Source organism: Magallana gigas, chromosome 8 (genome assembly GCF_963853765.1).
Source record: "Magallana gigas chromosome 8, xbMagGiga1.1, whole genome shotgun sequence".
NCBI classification, from domain to species: Eukaryota; Metazoa; Mollusca; class Bivalvia; order Ostreida; family Ostreidae; genus Magallana; species Magallana gigas.
The window spans coordinates 16,175,684-16,195,269 of record NC_088860.1 but is presented as its reverse complement, the minus strand read 5'-3'; the positions used below and the strand labels follow the sequence as shown (position 1 = coordinate 16,195,269).

Sequence of the window (19,586 nt, the reverse complement as noted above, 5' to 3'; positions counted from 1 at the left end):
TACAGGCTTCAAAAAAATATACCTAAGCCTTATATACTGAGAAATGTGTTGCATTCAAATATCTTACAAAGAACGGTGTTAAGTTATACAAGAGCAAAACGCGTGACACTTGATTTATATTAAGACTATTTACCGTTTTCACAATTTGGACCCTGCCATCCTTCAATGCAGCTACACGAATAGGACCCCTCAGTATTGGTACATGTCCCATTATTTTGACACGGTTGAATCTCAAGACATTCGTTTACATCTGTATCACACGTTTTATCCTCCCATCCCTCGGTGCAAATACAGCCGTAGGAACCATTGTTATTGATACATGTTCCATTGTGAAGGCAAGGAGAATTGTTACATTCGTTTACATCTTATAAGGAAAAAATAGAAAAATGAATAATGCATTTAGATCTACGGAACTTTATTTAGTGTGCATATTTTTACGATAATTTATAACAATATATCACTTGTAACGTACAGAATTGGAGTTCATTAAACTATAAAATGGAAATCATCTTGTACCTTTGTGACAATTTTCGTCTTGCCATCCTTCAACACATTCACATTTGTAGGATCCCTGTGTATTTATACAGCTGCCATTGTTATAACATGGGGATGAAACACATTCGTTAATATCTGGAATTAAAAAAGACAATTCTTTTAAGTAAGTTCACAAAATATAACATCCGTAGAATAATTCAAGATAATACTTTTAAAGTCACCAACCTTTCTCACAGTTTTGCCCCTGCCATCCCTCAGTACATTGACAAGAGTAGGAACCATTATTATTGAAGCAAGTCCCGTTATTGAGGCATGGGTTGATTGTTGAGCACTCTTGGACATCTAAAACAACATATTCAACATTTATTGCAACCTCCATTGGAAGGAACAACATTGATAGAAAAAATCGCTTAAATAGATTAACAAAAGCAAGAGGTAAGCATATGATATGTAATAAGAATATTATGTTTTGTACAAAATGATATGAACCTGTTAGCTATGAATAAGCAATAAGCATTATTTTTCCAATTGGTGCCAATTATCTTTATGATATTACATGTATGATGATCTACCTGTTTGACAGTGTTGGCCTGTCCAGCCTGGTTCACACAAACAAGTGTAAGATCCGTCGTTATTTACACAGGTCCCATTGTTCTGACATGGCGACCTCTCACATTCATTGACGTCTATAGTAAAAAGTGACAGTTAAGTTTCATAACGTTAAATGATAAATCGTTGCTTTTACACTTGAACCTTCTATTAATATTTTGTGCGGGTTTTTTTTTTTAATAAAAGTTCCAGGAAAAATATTTTCTTAATTACCATTAGTACAATTTTTAGACGTCCATCCTGGTTCACATAAGCAAAGGTAGTCTCCATCAGTGTTAATGCATCTTCCACTGTTGTGGCATGGATACTTTGTACATTCATTGACATCTGAATCATTCAAGATTTTTTTAAAAAAAAAAAATACTATCTTTTAGATAAAATTGAAACAATATATACATGGCTATGCACCTGTGCCCCATTTTCCCTCGTTGTCTTTTTGTATTTCTTTTTCAGTTGGTCTCTTCTTCGTTACCCAATTCTTGACTTACCGACTTCGCAGTGTTTTCCCTTCCATCCTTTAGTACATTCACACTGATAGACTGTATACCCATTGCTCACACAGGTTGCGTTGTTCTGACACGGTTCTTCCGAGCATTTATCATCTACAAAAATATTGTTATCTAGACGTGTTTTCAAATATGAGATACGCTGTTCCTACTTCTTTTTTTTCAATTCAAAAGTGAACTTCATTCTACTAAAGTGGCATATTTTAACTTCAATATCTCTATTGATTTAAGTATTGTATCATTTTTCAGATCAGTTCATGTTCATTTTAATTTTATATATATGTCCCTAAATTTAAAATATATAATTTTCAGAAAAATAAAAAATATATACATCTGGTATTTTTATATAATTTTAAATAGAATCTAGAATATATCTATAAAATTTCTGCAACGATTTAATTTTTTTTATATTTCATATTTATTTGGATATGTCACTATGAAACAAACTGCAAAAAGTTGAGTTTTTTAATAAAATTGAAAAAAAAATCTATCAAACTTTTTATCAGATACCCTTTTCAGTCAGAATAATGTAAAAACTACTGCTGGATTATACAAACATCATGCACACATATACTGTAATATTGATATGATACATGACCAATTGATATATCATACAAAATCAAAGGAATAGCTCATATGCTTAATTTTTCATATTGAGAAATTTAGCATGTATTTCCCAAATCTTTATGAAAAACACAGTTTTTCTTGCAATGAACGATGCATATGCATTTTGTTATTATTACATTTTTCATTTTGATATCCTTAAGAATTTATACTTTTGGAACCTCCGAAATATTTTATTGTAGCAAACTTAAGCATGACTAAAGTACTTTAATAATTAACTTTTGTTATCACTAAAATGCGTAAAATTTTAATTTAATAAAACGCATTTAATATCTTATATATCAAATATTAAAAATTACAATATTCATTCATAGCATATATAACATCATGCAATTTTGATAACAAAAACTCTATATTAGTTTGAAAAATATAAGCTCATTATGCAACTGCTGTAAGTACAAAAATAAACAGCATGTTCTACATAGTGCTGGGGAGAGCTTCTACGTAGCATATATACGTTGTGGGACACCGCAACTAGAAGAATCTACGCTGAATCTAGGCTGCTCAGGCTGCTGTGTTTGTGCATGTCTCACCAGCTTTCCTTAATTGATTTGGAAGGGAAGACCCCTCTTCTATTCCCTCTGTTTTTAGTCCATATCTATTCATCAAAAGATCCCAGTAGTTGGGGACATATTCCGTGGTTGAAGGTGGGGTAGTACTAGTGGTACTTGTGGAACTTGAGCTCGCGGTGGTGGTTGTTTTAGTAATGGCGATTTTGGTGGTTGTGGATGTGGTGGCTCTGGTGGTTGTTTTTGTGGAATCAGTGGTTGAGACATTTGAAATTGTTGTCAGAGGTGTTGAAACAGTTGTCATCAGTAATTTTCCAGCTTTTAAAGAGGATTCATTTTTTCCTTCGTCTAATGAGGAACTCGTCGGTATGCTAGGTTTCGGGGGTTTCCTCGGTTTAGAAGTTGTCAAAATGTTCTCTGATTGATATTTATTTTATTTTTCATATTGTATAGGATCGAATCAACTAGACTATTGATTTTTTTCTAAATATATAGCAAGGCTTGGGTGGTTACATCGTATGGAGATATAATCATGGTATTATACATACCATAGTGATACAATGCAATATATGATATACTGGTTTACATATATTTTTAACTCTTCTCATAATGCAATACCATGAGTAAATATACATAGATAGTAAAGCAAACCTTCAACCAAACTGCAAATTGAAAAGAAACACTGAACCGGATAATAATAAAATCCCATAGATTTATTAAACTATCTGTCCAAAAGGCAGTTTTAAAGACAAATATTGTCTCCTGTGAGACAACTGCTAAGAAGAAATATCCAAAAAAAAACCAATTAGTCGCAATCCCCCCCAAAATTTATGGACACAATATTGATTATTTCTTACCGGAATTCAATTACATTGTCTTTCTGTGGTATCTTGATAGGAAACAAGATTATTTAAATTAAAGTTTTAAAAGAAAAACGATTTTTTGAATTAAACATCTATAAAATGCTTAAATTTCTGGGGAAATATGAGATACATTTCCTTTGGACTTTTTAATTGTCCAGATGTTTATATATCTCTCAAAAAGATTTTTCTCTTCTAAGAGTAAATATCACACATGGTCAATGAGATACAACTAAACCTTAGCCGCTATATTCTCTTCAGGCAGCCAAATCAATGTACAGAGTTTTAAGAACATGTGCTGGAATGGGCGAGAAATGCTATGCTATGAAAAACATTATTATCCGGCACGGTATTCCAAAATCTTATGATGAATATACACATATATTGAAAGTATGATTATAAGGACTGGTTGGAGGGAAGAAAAGAAGCAATGAGTGACTTTCAATTTTAACCATATATAAACTATACCGTAATATGGAATTCTGGGCAGGTGAATCGGTCCATCTGTAGGAATCTTCTCCAGTCGGATACTAAAGCTCTTTATATACACCAAAAACTCTCGAATCACAAGAAAGAGTGCATTGTCTTTCACAAGTCTCCCTGATTTCTTTAGAATGATATCCTGAATAACTTTCACATTCTGAGTGTAAATATTGTCCAGAAAGTCGACACTAAAGTACACTCCTACTTTCCCAGCATTGTCTCTATAAAAAAAATGCGCTTATCAAACATTATATAAATTAATTTTTATGATGTCATTGAATTAAAAAAGAGAAGAGCCTTACGTTAAATCATGAACTTTACACTGGAGGTAGAAATATTTGAATTCACTGGTAAAGAAATATCTGTCCATCTGAAAACAGAAAACAGAGATTATAAGCATGACATAGTGATATGATACATGTAAACTCTGACGGTAAGTTCACAGAACGGTTGCTGATAAAGTAAAAGAAATAAAAAGCAGGATTTGAAATATTAAATACTCACTTCATCACATAAAGGTTCCGCTATATTCTTAAAATCAGCAGACGTATGGTTGTCCATTGCATCAGTAAAGTTTCGATTATATATGGTAAAATTGATATGGGCTCGGATTATTGCTGTAAAAACAAATAATGTATGAGATAAACTTTTTTTATTCAAATTTAAAACAGGTCTTCCAGCAGCCTCTCTCAAACTTCGAAAATAAAAATAAATGGATTCAAATATTCGATGCATTTTAGTACCTCTATGATAAAGAAAGTAAAGGGTAATTCCTAGTATAACAGCAATGGCCGCTAACACAGCAATGATCATCAGAATAACAACAACAGTGTTACGTCGCCTAAGACTCTCTTCAGAGGGTTCCTTGGTAATCTCTGAAGCAGTGGTGGACCGTGCAAAGGTAGAAAAGGAAGAAAAACGAGAATATTTCCCAAAGTCTGGCGTATCCCTGAGAGATCCAAGCATGCCTGGAAACCACCATGGCTGGGCTTGGTTATATCTCAAGGCAGGCTTGAATGTAAAAGATCAAATATTAAAGTACATGTATCTAAAAATGAATGAAAATAACCTGGTAAAAATAACTTTAAATGTTTAAATAATTTGATTTATCTAAGGATATTTTTTTTTCAGATGCCAAACAAATTACAGCTGAAAATGTGTAAAACATGGGGGGAAATAATAAATTTAAAGCCAAGTTGTTGTAGAAATTCATTTAAAAACCAAATTGGTGTTTGAAATTGATGATGAGCGGAAAGTTTACGACAAATTACATATTGGATACATTTCCGTATAACTTAATATTGTAATTTATTACTTAACGCAGTAATGTTAATTATCCTCTTCCATCTTACGTGGAATCTTCATGGACATAATTTATCTCAATACCATTCTAATTGCTTACGACATTGATGATATCATATATAAAATATTACATGTAAAATCCCATTCTACCATATATCATCATAATATATTGAGCCTTTAATGAAATCATTTGAGTATTTTCTGCTTGAACTTAATGAAGATGTCGTTTACGTTTTAAGCACTTCTCGAATGCCTTAAGCTATAACCTTGTTAAGTTCAGTTTGCATGTAGAACTTTTTCACCTTGGGATATGTACAGTATGCACGCTTGGATTTAACAAATCTGTCTCACAAGGTTCTATAGTCACCACCATCTTCAAAATTAGCATTTATGAAGAAAGTATAGGCCTTAAAGGTAGTTGAAAAATATTTTGTGTTTCGTTTTGTGTTAATTTGCATTGACTGCGTACTGACTTAACATATAGATTGAAAATATTAATACCAAATACAATTTTCTTCTATATTTAGTTTTTCAACAGTTTGAAATAGTACTATGGTGATTAAGAGTACTTAACTTTGCTTAGATTCTTTCGCTACGCATGAATAAAGAGTACTTATAACTTTCCTCAAATGTCTTTTGCTGAATACATTTTGGTCGTTTCAATTACAGCAAAGAACTAAAACTAAACAATTTTATCCTGTTTTAGGTTGAAGAGGTGTGATGTTTAAGGCCATATAGTGTGTGAGATGAATACATAACAGCTTATGATCTCATCAAGAGAAATAATTGTTGAAAGGTGTCGTCAATATTTGCTTTAACGTACGGGAAAACGAGGTATGCTACCAATTAATCAACTAGAAACTTTTTAATCATACGATTATAAAGGTGTTAAGTTGACGTTTTACAACGTAGTTCAGTACAACATATTTTAAAGTCATCAGGCGTTTTATATGCTTTCATTTATTAATTTCAAAAAAAAATTGGGGGGTTAACATCTGTATGGTTTTCTTCTTTCAAGTATTTAACCTGGTTCAGATGTTTTGACAATATTCAATTTCTGTTTAATTAACAAGTTGTATTTGCATCACACACCTGTTTCTAGGGACAGGGTCAAGAGAAACCAAGCTTTTAATCATGTCGAGCAGATTAAATACAGTCCTCACTTAACCACAGCATTCAGAACATGCAATTAGCCTTGTTCTTTATTTGTCGACACATTTACCCAATTTCTGCCTAAAACGGATTGCAAGTGCTTCAGTGTAAAGCAATCAGTTAAATATGCTTAAGAAAGGTTACGTTTTGCTACTTTTCTGGACGCATCTGAAATATTAATTATTAAGCAAAATAAAGGAAAAAGGAACATAATTAGTTAAAATGGTTCTTAGCATGCCCATACGTCCATATAACGGTGAAGGACTTATATAAGGGTTATAAATTTAAACAATTCTGCACTTCCATAACCCTGAAGGTGAAAGAAACTAATTCATTAAATTCATTTTCTGCATGCATGGCCCTATAACGACTATTTATGTCCTAATGCGTAACACCGTCAACATCTGATGATGATTAAGAAACACAGAGCAGAGTTGTACAAAAGTCAATTATAAAATCATCTGTCTGCTCCTTTCATTTGATTTACGACTATGGTCAAATTAATGATCCTGTATACAAAATGTAAAGAAAATGATGTCATTATTGTTATCTTTTTTTCGAGCATCGTAAACATTTTTAGAAGATTAATTGTGTAGATGACTGGAAATCATCTTAAAAATAAGGATGTAAATTAATCATTTTTTCAAGATAAAAATTTGAATGATCCTGTTACAAATGCCTTTAGATTAATATTGCCCATATGGTACTTAATTTTGAAATAAATTCTACATTATATTAAAAATTCTTCTTACATTTTCAGAGTTTGTTTTTACATCTACAAACTGCGCATTTACTTGGCTCCTCAAATCCCATTTGTGTCTGTATAGGCTGTATCAACCACGTTAACAATGCAAACTGACAAGAATATACATTGTTTCATTTTATCGTTGATCACCCCATCCCCTCTTGAATGTATTCTAAACAAAGTGTCGTGAATAAGTAATGTAATTTTATCAATATTTGTTGAAAGTGAATTTTCGCGGATTTTGTTGTTAATTCATCCACTTTATAAAAATTGCTTTAAAGCACAATTCCTTGTACCATTTTGATCTGACAGTATTATTCTAATTCTACTCAAATTGACGTATCCTTGAAATTGTTTTTTCTCTTCACTAATTCCATGAAAATTGATGTCCCAAAACAAATAAAACCACAGCATTCCTTGTTAGAAGGCACTATCATTAATTCGGTATTACACAGGAACCATCAGTTACATAGTTATCGGAAGTTGGTCATTATTTTATGTGTAGACATTTTATTTTCAATATAACTGTATTTTTTTCACTCGTCTTTCAACTATTGGTGTGATTGACAGAATGTATTGCTGATAAAGAATTACTATTGTCTATGTTTTGAGAAACGTCATAAGCTCTTAATCCTTTACTTTAGATCATCGACCTAACAATGTTTCTACTTCCCTGAGGAAAGAAACTTGTAGTTTGTTTCCGAAAAATATTCATGATATGAATTGCTTGAAAATTCAACATGTGTAGCCTATAATAAATGTATTATGATAAATGATAAATTTTTTGGTCGATTTAATAAAGTGACAAAGGGTTGTCTCATTTATCACTTTATAAACAATACAGTAGAATATATTCGTAACATAAATTTCTTGAGTTCAGAGATTATGGCCATGTTGAGGGTTATCTTAGTTTTCATATTCTTTTCAACAATGCAAAACAATTATTTATGAGAAAGTGTAAATAATATGGAGGTTGGTTTATCAACATCAAAAATGCTGAAAAAATCGTGTTTTGTAACTAATCTGACTATCATGCGAGAGTTAAATGTAATTTTGAAGATCTGAAATTATTGCAGTTGTTTAACTGATAAATAGAAGCTAGTATATCACTCGAAAATCCGATTAAAAATGTGCAAGGAAATGAAATGAAGGACTGTGTAAAAATATTGAATGATGATACAAATTCATGTAATTATTAAAACAGCAGTATCAAAACATCAGTTTCACATAAAATAATCGCAGCCCAAATGTACCAGAGGATGAGAAATACAAATTATATATATATATATATATATATATATATATATATATATATATATATATATATATATATATATATATATATATATATATATATATATTGGTTTTGTATTTGTTGTTTGTTGACATCACTGACAAACTACAGAATTTCAAGCATTTAAAAAATTAAAAAAATAGTAGCACCTCCATCAGCACAAGAATCTGCCACAATTTAAGATTATTTTAACAACCAAATACAGAATAAAATTAGATTTTCTTTCATTAAATTATTTTCCTGATAGTTCGGTGACTTTGATGGTAAAATAAAAAGTTCTTTGTTTTCACAAAAAAGTCGATTGTCTGAAATGACACAAAGAGGGAGAAGGAGAGAATCGTTGAAGTTAAACGGTTAGACAGGTAGTCATTGCGTATCTATATAGACACCATTCTGTCAATATTGTGACTCATTATTTCCTAATTATTGTACGTATTTCATTTCATAAATGTGATTGTTATGGACGATGCTTACATTGCAAGACCTTGTTATACTCATACTATAAAATTGACTGTTAGTTTAAATGCCATCGATTTCTTTATAAAAATACTTCGAAAACGTAACACACAAAATCGAGCATTGTATCTGGCAATCAAATGCTTTTCAAACAGAATATTAAAGTTTTTAAGAACCTTTATTACATTTTCATGCAGAGTTTTATTCCTTGTGAAAAAAGAATGCTTTGCTTTTTACTGTAAAAGAAAATAAACTACGCCAGCGGCTACAAACTATTACAAAGTTATAAAATCAATTTGACCTTGACCTAGCTCTATTTTTTACGATGAATATGAATGCAGGTCATCTTTATACATATGTTAAATAATCGGTATTCTCTTAATATGTTAATGATGCAATAAATTTTAAAATCCAGAAGCACAAGTGTTTGTTTTGTTTTTATAGTTTTTCAGACTAATTTAATGACACTCTAAAACTATTTTTTTTTCTTTCGAAAAACTATTTTTGACGTGCAAAAAAAAAAATTAGAACGATAGTTAGGAAACCCCTTTCCTGGAATGTATTTATTCATGTCCAATTTTGTATTATCAAATTATAATAACATTTATTTCTTTCGATGGGCACATGCATAAATATGATTATATATTTGGTCGTTACGCCCTTTAACAAGAATAAATTCTCGACTGTCGAATTTCTTACAGAAGTTTTGGTGTTAAATGGAATAATGTAGAAAGAGCTTTTGGATGCTTACAAAACATACAGATGTAATGTTGGCTAAAGCCTCTGTCGTCAAGGGAACATCACATTAAGCAGTGAAAACAACCATAGCTGATATAAAAATATTCATATATTAACCGACCAGACGCATATAGAACCGAACCATGATATTTACTTATCCTGGTCATTATTTTGCTGAGAAAGCTATCCGTCCAATTTAAAATTTCGTTTGTTAGTACAAATGGCTGAATTGCCCATACGAAAACGCAGGTTGCCTGAAAAAATTTATAGTTCGTTCGTACGAATGTCAAATTTCTTACGGTATCTTTCTTATATGGTCTCTACATGTCCTGTTTACGCTACATGTGTATGAAGCTTTTTCACTCTTTCTTAAGAATGAATCAAAGAAAATATGGTCCCCAAATATATTCGTGCAATTTAAGTATGTTACCTTAACCTTTTAACAAGAACAAGTAGAGTGAGTTCGTGATTCAGAAATGTGGCCTTGAATTTGTTCGTCATACATACGTAACAATCGGTCTTTGTCACCCGTAAATTAACTTTTCAACGGATGGCATGGGATGAATGTCAACAAGTAAGGTTATTTACGACCGTTCCAAATATTTAATGTTCTTCTCTTTTAGTCTTTGGGGAAAAAAACTAATGCTAAAAAAACAACACAGGATATGTTCATGACAATATTTTTGCAATGTATGGCCTCTTTAGAACTATTACCTGTGGTTTGCATCATTAAACAAATATTAACTCTTTTTTCGGTAACAACAAAGTCTATTTTTGGGAGTTGATTTTTAATCAACTCTCCTATGCAGTCACGCGGACAAACCGAAAGTGAAACAGTGTTTGGACCTCAGCACAAATCATTGCTCCTGACAAGACTTAGTTCTTGAAAATAATTGATGAATTCGATGTAATGTATGCTAAAGCATTTTTTTTAAACGAAAATTATTTACAAATACCTTAAAAATAGTCAGATTTTAAATGGTACGAACAATTTAAATATTTTTTGTAGTCGTATGTATTCCTACGCCAGAGTTCAATATAGTCTCGTTCAACTCGACGCTCGGCTGTCTCCGTAAACCCTTGTCGGAGATTTACGGTGTCAGCCGAGTGTTTGGTTGAACGAGACTAGAGTTCAATATAAAATAATTGCTTGGATCCATACAATTTTCGAGAAATATTTCTACCACTGATACATAGTTTGATTGAATTAATTCTATCTTTAAATATTATTTAACATGATTCATATGGAAGTTTCTCAACATTCTAGTCGAAAAAGTTCAAAAATTCATATTATAAAAATATGCGTAATTCAAATTAGAAACTACGTATACATGTACTTGTCATGCCAAATAACATATCATTGATTTTAAAATAAATAAACATCGACAAAATCAACTCCCGTCAGTTCTTCAGTACTTTGATTATATTTCTAACGCTGAACTTATTACAAAAAGACTAAAAATAACAGTGTTTCCCAATTTTCTAACCTTTACCTTTCCATTGCCACATTTTAAATACTGCGTGTTTTACATTTAGTAAAGTTATGGATGTTTAACGAAAGAGATTGTCTCCGAGACAGATAATTTTTTAAGTTTCCGATCAATTTATCACATGCAATATCTATGTCTACATCCTGAAATGAATCTTTTAAAGTCAATAAAATCAATGAAGCGTGTCAATTCTACTACCGAAACAGATCATCATCGGACACAGTATACCATCGGTAATCTGTAACTTATGTTATTGTCCGGCTATCAATCACATAAGAGTAATCAATTAGGTTTTTCCCATGTATAAATTCATGCAAGCTTAACAAATTTTGAATATCAAAGAACTTTTGTGTTATGACCCTTTTTTATATAAAACTTAAGTATCAGAACTATTACTTTTTAGATTGCAACAATAATTTTTTGCACTAGGAAAACGAGATGGAACGGGTTAATTGCTTTTGAATGGGCCGTATGATATGACAGTTTATTGTTTGACCGAGTTGACGAAAATGAAGGGTGAACTGACTTTAAAAGGCTTTCTCTGGCAATAAAAATAATTTATTTCTGTCGTTATTTAATGACAAAAAGCGACACTATTTTCGTTTTGATAGATATTTTCATATCAGAATACCAAGAGGTACCATTATAGTTTAATGTGCAATTGTGCTTGAATTGCACTTATCATCGTCTTGCAATAAATTTTAATATGCAAGGATTTTGCTAAGAAAAGGATGAGTCAATACAGTTCATTATTTGTATTTGCACGACCCTGATTATTTTATATTAATATCTTGATATGAACAGGTGATCTGTTAAAGTCAAATATAGGACATACATTACATTCCGACCCATATCTTTAGACTCACTGATGTGAATGCATAATAATTCTATAACTGTGCATTCTCATACATATTCTATATGCCTATGTCGTTTTATTTGGATTATTTATTGTTTGTTCTTCTTTTAAATTTAGTGAGCTATAAACTTTATTGAAAACCATGTGATAATTGCTTGCTATTTTCTAAGTAGAATAAAAGCGGTAATTTGCTGTAATGCTGATGAAAAAACGTGTACACGAAATAAAGTTAGCTGGGATTGCAATTAGAAACCTTTACCAATCAACATTTGCATAACTTTGGATTTAAATATCCTTTTTTTTATCTGGAAAAATCGCCATGTGTTTGTCAAATTGATGACAAATTGTTATTCTTGCAAGTTGATATTATTATGATAGCTAAATACAACTAAACTTAATCTGTAGTTAAATAATGATTGTATGTGCTTTAACATTAATATGAATATAAATACTAATTATATTTAAAACAAAACTATTTTTCAAGCAAGAACACGCTTTACACTTTGCCCATTATACATCAAAATCAAAATTGATAAAAATTAATCTAGAATACGCGACCCTGTCACTTTTTGTTTGGTCATTTATTGAGCTATATAACTCAAAATTAATAAAATATGTTAATCAAGTTTTAACTATGGTTAGCACATTATGTAATTGATGACAAATACCTGATAAACTAAATGCATGCATAAAATTAAAATTTCAAAGTCTTGTGAATTTTAAATAATTGTACTAGGATTAACATGTACTTTCCTTACTTTGGAGATTTTGTTTTAAAATGTTATATCAAGTGTAATTAAAAACAAACGGAAAGAAAACAGCCAAACTTTATTATTGATTTGATATTCTAATTTGTCGAGATCCTATAACAGGAAAATCATAATGTTTGTTTAGTGGTACCTAAGTTTTATGTTACATGATTGACAAAATCTAAGAATAAAATTCATTTTTTACTAATTAACTAAAATTGTTCATTTCCATTTGTTCATTTTGATATTAATATTAATGTTTGCGTAATAATTGTTTACTTGTTTTTGAGATTTGAAGCTTCTTTAAAACGTCTTTCTTAAATTCACGTTTGTGCCGATTTCATGGTTACTTTGAAGAATTTCACGTAAAACATACTTTTGCTTAGTTATTACTTAAAAATCATTATCCTTCCTTATGTGAAACTGGCTAAAAAATACCATAATACTACAAAGAGGTGGTGTATTATTTTGTTTAGAAATGATAACGAGCTCCATCATTTTAATGTGGCAATAAATCATTACAAATATGTAAATGACGTTTCAGACTTTTGAGATTGTGGCACCCATTGTTAGTCACACCAAGCATAGATCAAGAATTAACCTTCGTGGTATTTAGCAATACTCTTTTATATAACAAAACCAAAGAAAAAAATGGAAAAAGATTGCCCGGAAAATGTTTTGTTATTGTCGAACTTTTAATAATATTTTTAACGATATCCACTTTAAAACACTAAAATGCCAAAATATTTTAATAATTTGTTTGAACGTCTTATATATAAAGTCACTAAATCTTGATGAAGAATTGAAAATATTATCTGCACTTGTATTGAAATGTATACGTCTCGATTTTAAAGAACAATAATCTATCAATCAACGTAGTATCATATGTGTATGCTTATAAAACCATACCTTGAACACATCGGGCTCAATGTCTTCATTCTTCTGATTAGTTTTCACTTCCGTTATTTCCGTTTCCACATTTGATTCAACAATGCTATCAATATCGTCCGGAAAATCTCCAAATCCTAACTTCATATCCACAAGTTCCATCCATTTTGGAGGTTTGTCATGATTGAACTTGATTTCAGGAAGAGAGTTTGATCGTGGTGATACCAAGCTCTTTCCAGCAGAGGTTCTTCTCTCCTTTAGAGACGTGTTATCCTGAAAGAAAACTTGTAGTTCTTCATCATCTCCTGTTTCATTCTTTAGAATCCATTTACGAACCTCAAAATCATTTTGCTTGATTTGGGGACGTGGTGGTTTGTCTAGATATGGACAATAGTCTTTTTCCGGAATCACTATAACATCATCTTTAGTTTTATTTTCTACATTTTTATTTTCTAGAACATCTTTTTGTTTGGTGTCACTTTGATGTTGCTTTTTCCTTGGTGGTTTATCCAGATATGGACAGTAATCGATTGACGGAACATAAATATTTTTAGTGTCGGGAATAGACGAATCTTTCACACCTTCTGGGAGGGAAAATGTTCTTTGAAACTTAGGTAACACTTTTATTGGATTAGGTAACTTCCCTCTGAGCTCTTCGTGAATGTAGTCCTGATGGTTCATTTCTTCATCACCATCATCCACTGGTAATTCGTGGTTGTCAGCCATTTTTGCTTGGTGATTTAGATCAGGTTCATTTTTAATACCACTGTCTTCTGTTTTGTTCAAATCCGACGATTTAGTTTCACCTTCTGATCGTTTTAACTTCCTTCTAAGATGTGAATCCAAAAGGTTATTCCATTTAGGCTTTGCAGTGCCACTTTTTTCCTGTGAAATTTTCCGCGTTATCCATTTTCGCCAGACAGATCCGAATTCCTTTTCCTGATCAGTCGGTAATATCTTTATCTTTTGTAGATCTTCGTCATCCATCACTGCGCGATTTGAGTAGATTCTATATTATTTTACAACATTATGTTAATTGGGCTAATACGTCAATCTTCTGTATAGCAAATGCATTTATATTTTATAGTTTCCGAACGCCTTTTTGACACACGCTTGTTTTTATTCCAGTTGCACAACACTTTATGAACATCCTGCAACCACAGAACAAAGTGACTTCTGAGACTATCTCAACATGTACATAATTAATTATACACGTTGTTCCTACAAAGACCTGTCATGGTGTTAAAGAATACGTGCTAAGCGAATTTATGATTCCCTTGTATATATTTACACCATGAATTTTAATTTTTTCATTATCTGTTCACGCGACTTTAAAGGTGAAACAAAAAGATAATTATACATGTGAATTTGAGTATCAATAAGTTTTTCCATGCCTAATGACAAGATTATTTATTCTAATTTTTTTAAGTTAAAAGCTTTTGTCTTTAAAGCTGATAGTAAATGGTTGCAACTTAATGTATAATTTATGATTATTTTGATATGCAAAAGGATGTAATTTTTATCTTAATTGCCTATTAATTGCTTTCTTTTAAATGTTAAATCAAGTTCTCGATATTTCGTTGTGCCATAGTTTGAATATCTAACAACATATAATTTATTTAAATATAATCTAATTTGAAGTTTCGAAAAATAAGCTTTATATTTAGGTAACATATCGAGATTTAGAATAGAACATTGACAAGCATTTTGTGATAATAATTTTCATCACTGAAAACAAGGTTGGTAATAAGGTACCATAGTTTCTTTTTATTTCAAATGGACTACATTACGAAGCCCTGGCAAAAATTTCAATAAAATAAACAATAACTATAATAAATACTATAACGTTGTCATTTCAAAAACATTTAAATTAAAAACATAGTATGTAACTATCAAGTAGAATGATTTTTTAAATTCAAAATTATGATTTTTCATTGGTTCTTTAATGCACAATTTCACTGAAACAGCGGGTTCGTTTTAATTTAAAACCACTAAACATAGAAATAAAAAAAATATCGAACAAATTATCTTCATGTGCAAAGTTCTACGAATTACTCTCACAAATGAGTCGTGAAACAATCAGGTTTTGTTAGCACTCCAATTGTATACAATGTGGTTAATTCGAATGGAAAATACATTCATATCAGTTTGATTTAATTAATGTATTACTCACCTTTTTATAATCTTTTTACCAATTCATGCGCCTCTAGGTAAAACATGTTTATCCTTTTCACGGCTAAAATATCGAAAAGAAGACACATACCTCAGATATGATGATCAGGTTACAAAACTTAATAATAAAGTAAGAAATCAAAAACACAGATAAAAAAAAATCAAATCATGCAAAGGTCCAACAACTTACATGAATTTGCTGAAAGTAAATTTTGGGACTCACTGTGTATACTTGTCTTCGAATGATAATCAAGACTATTTTGGATATTTATTTTCGGTAATTAAATCACTTTATTGATAATTAAAATCACAAAATGCACGATTTCTCTGGTATATTGAAAACCCACCTTAAATATCTAGCCCTATCCTTTATTCATAATTCATAAGAGGTCACATTTCAGAAGCTTTTGCAAAAGCAACATAAAACGAAATTTGTAATTCAAATAAGATGAGGTTTGAGTGCAGTAGAATTTCTAAGAGAAGATTTTGACCTGATGTCTATTATTTTGGTTTATGTCGTTTACGTGGTTGGAGAAAGCAATAATAAATGCAAGACTTAACTTTAAAGTCACTCACATTGACCATCCTAAAGTGAATAAACAAACATGAATTAAAATCTAGACGTGTTTTGTTTTACATTTTAATTATCTAACATATCATTGGAACTATAAACCGAATTCTTCTACTAAATATTGTACTGATATTTTGAAAAACTGTGTGCAATATATTATGTGGTGACATTCTGGTGTGATTCATGTGTATCTGACAGAATGAAAAAATGTTTATAGATTTGTTAACAACTCAAACCTAATTACTTGTACCTGAAACAAAATTTGAGATTTTAATTTACATACAATAAAAACAAAGTAGAACTGTGATGACATTTGGAATGGAATCAAAATACATGTATTAAATATATGCTATAAAATTAACCACTTTAGGTATGCACAGTATATCATATTTATTTGTTGTATATTTTTTGTTCTATATTCCTTATTTAAGCAAGTACAATTTGCTAAGTTTTAATTCAAAAAGACTTTAAATAGAATGTACTATTTGTACGCGGGGCTTAATAAAACTGTAATGTTTATTTAGGTTGTAGACATACCTACCCTTAATATCTTGACAAAATACATGCAATTTACGTAAAACCTAAAACATTCATACACTTAATTTTTGGAAAGGGGTATGGGCATGTCATCTCTAACAATCTCTTTGCAAGACAAAACTTAAAGATATTTCTTCTATATATGAAAAAAATGCACATTGCCAAACACGCTACCCACGTGCCTGTAACAAATAAACATGCTGTAACAATTTCAGGTCAGGGGCGTCCATAATTCGTTGTAACAGAACAATATATAGTAAAATAGAACCAAATAATTATAAAAAATCATAGGCCTTAATCGCTTATTTGCTTCTTTGGAGTAAATGCTAGCCAAATTTGATATAGCAAGCTACAATGACAAAACATGTTCTTGATTTTGATGAAAAATATCATGTAAAATCTACATCCGTACAATTATTAAAGAAATTATTCGCAGAACAGGCACATTTTTTTGAATTGGTAAAAATTTGTATGTGTTTATGAGAGGTCCATTGAAATAAATGGTTACTACGTCATGATACATGATGCATACAATCTTTAAGGAACTTTGCCATATTTATACTGTACCTTAAATCTTTACAACCAGGACCGAATGCAAGCCTGTTGATGCTGAGGACGCTTGTTTAAATTGGTAAGTACTTTAAACAAATGTGTATCCGAATCTATGCTTATTCTGTTGGAAAACAAACAGGATTGCAATTCAATGAATAGTACTTACGAAATATTAGATGAAAAGACCAAATGTTGAAAAGTCACAATGCAATCCCGTATGAAAAAATAATTTAAGCCGACTTATGTATGATGAAAAAAAATTGTTGCAATACCCACATATTAATTCTTATATGTACGTCACGGATTCTCTAGCTAAAATTTTGGATGAGCAATGAGATACGTTGCTCTGGAGACTTTTTGGCGACTAGGGGCTGTACATTTTTGGTGAATCTTATTTTATTTATAACATGCAGTAATAAATATTCTGCCAGAACTCAAATGCCAACATTAATTTCCCACAATCCTTTACTCGTATACTTAATAAATATGAATCCACGTGTAGACAAAAAAAATTATCTGTTTTGATTTGCACACATACAAACAGACAGATTGAAGAACGAACGAATGGATAGATAGATAGATAGATAGATGGATAGATGGATGGATGGATGGATAGATAGATAGATAGATAGATAGATAGATAGATAGATAGATAGATAGATAGATAGATAGATAGATAGATTACATCACAACAATTATTTAGAGATATAGATATATATTATCTTAACGTAAATGTGAAAAACTAAATATCTTCAATTTTTTTTAGAAGTAGTCTGTAATCAAGATAATGTTCCTTTATTAAAAAATCATGGTATCATACAAGAAAAAACAAGAAAACATGGTATATCGACTCAAAGATTAGTTAACCTTGCCATTGTAGTCAAGTTATTTTTAAAAAATACAAGTATAAGTGTGATAGTAAAGGTTGAACTATATATCCATTGAACATTTTATATATTTACAATTAATATAACTTAACATATTGTATAATATTAATCATAAATAAAATTATACCATCATCCATGTTTCCAACTAAATATATGACAGTTTCAGGGGGGATGCATCTTAATAAAAAAAGTTTTCTTATTTTCAATTATTTTAATTGACTGATTTTTAAAAAAAAAAAAAACGATGTATGATTAATTGGTCTAGTAAGTCGAAAACAGTTTTAGTATTAATCTTCTCCAGACACAACAAAAAATATTTCATTCCTCGATGCATAATAATGAACAATGACAATTGCTGCTATTGTCTGGATAGGATATGATTGTCATATTTAAATTTGTAATTTATGTGAATAAGAAAAAGGTGCCTTCCAAATTCAAATAGGTTCTAAGAAAACTTTTCCTATTTTCCTGATTGTGTAAATCAACAATTTTTTTAAAAAAGAATTTAGGTAGTGAAATCAAAAAGCTTTTATTTGTTATAGTAACGTTATATTCATTAGTAGAAGTCTAATTGAGAATTTGAATTCAATTCATGTAGGACACCACACAAATATATGTCGCACAGGTACAGTATATTCTCAACTGACACAATCATAAAAGCGTATGAATCACATGTTCATCGAGCAAAATAATTATACTTCTAAAAGAATGTTCTCTGTTGATGAGAATGTCATTTCATGAGTTTTGGTAGTAAGTGTTAATGACATTTTGATTGTTTATAAGGTCCACCATTCAATGTCATTTCTGTCCTTGAATCTTGGACGGCTTTTAATGATATTTTATATTTGTTTTTAAAACAATTTAATTGTTCTCTAATGACTTTACTATTATAATGCATTTAAAATAATTATACTATAATCATGTGTAATTATATTTGTTAGCATTGTTTCAAAATAGATCTATCTATTTAAGGAAAATGTTTTAACATTTGAATTGGTATCTATGAATGAAATATAATCTTTTCGCTATGTTCTTGATTTGTTTATAGGGGGTCATTGTAAATACAAATCTTCCATGAAATCATCATACATAATTTGTTGATGCAAATGTC

The 19,586-nt window shown here is 30.4% G+C and overlaps 1 protein-coding gene across 1 annotated transcript in view; it reads right to left on the bottom strand.

Annotated features, from left to right (window-relative positions):
• LOC109617191 (uncharacterized) overlaps positions 1-14,969 on the bottom strand; it is a 49,696-nt gene extending 34,727 nt beyond the window's left edge. Inside the window, exons 1-11 of the mRNA XM_066069029.1 lie at positions 13,778-14,969; positions 4,830-5,097; positions 4,591-4,703; positions 4,389-4,456; positions 4,072-4,307; positions 1,593-1,706; positions 1,318-1,431; positions 1,068-1,181; positions 721-837; positions 517-630; positions 134-364 (exon numbers count right to left, since the gene is read on the bottom strand). Coding sequence (XP_065925101.1) covers positions 134-364; positions 517-630; positions 721-837; positions 1,068-1,181; positions 1,318-1,431; positions 1,593-1,706; positions 4,072-4,307; positions 4,389-4,456; positions 4,591-4,703; positions 4,830-5,097; positions 13,778-14,743 — 2,455 coding nt within the window. The 5' untranslated portion in view covers positions 14,744-14,969. The remainder of the gene's footprint in view (positions 1-133; positions 365-516; positions 631-720; positions 838-1,067; positions 1,182-1,317; positions 1,432-1,592; positions 1,707-4,071; positions 4,308-4,388; positions 4,457-4,590; positions 4,704-4,829; positions 5,098-13,777) is intronic.
• Positions 14,970-19,586: the final 4,617 nt, after the last annotated feature.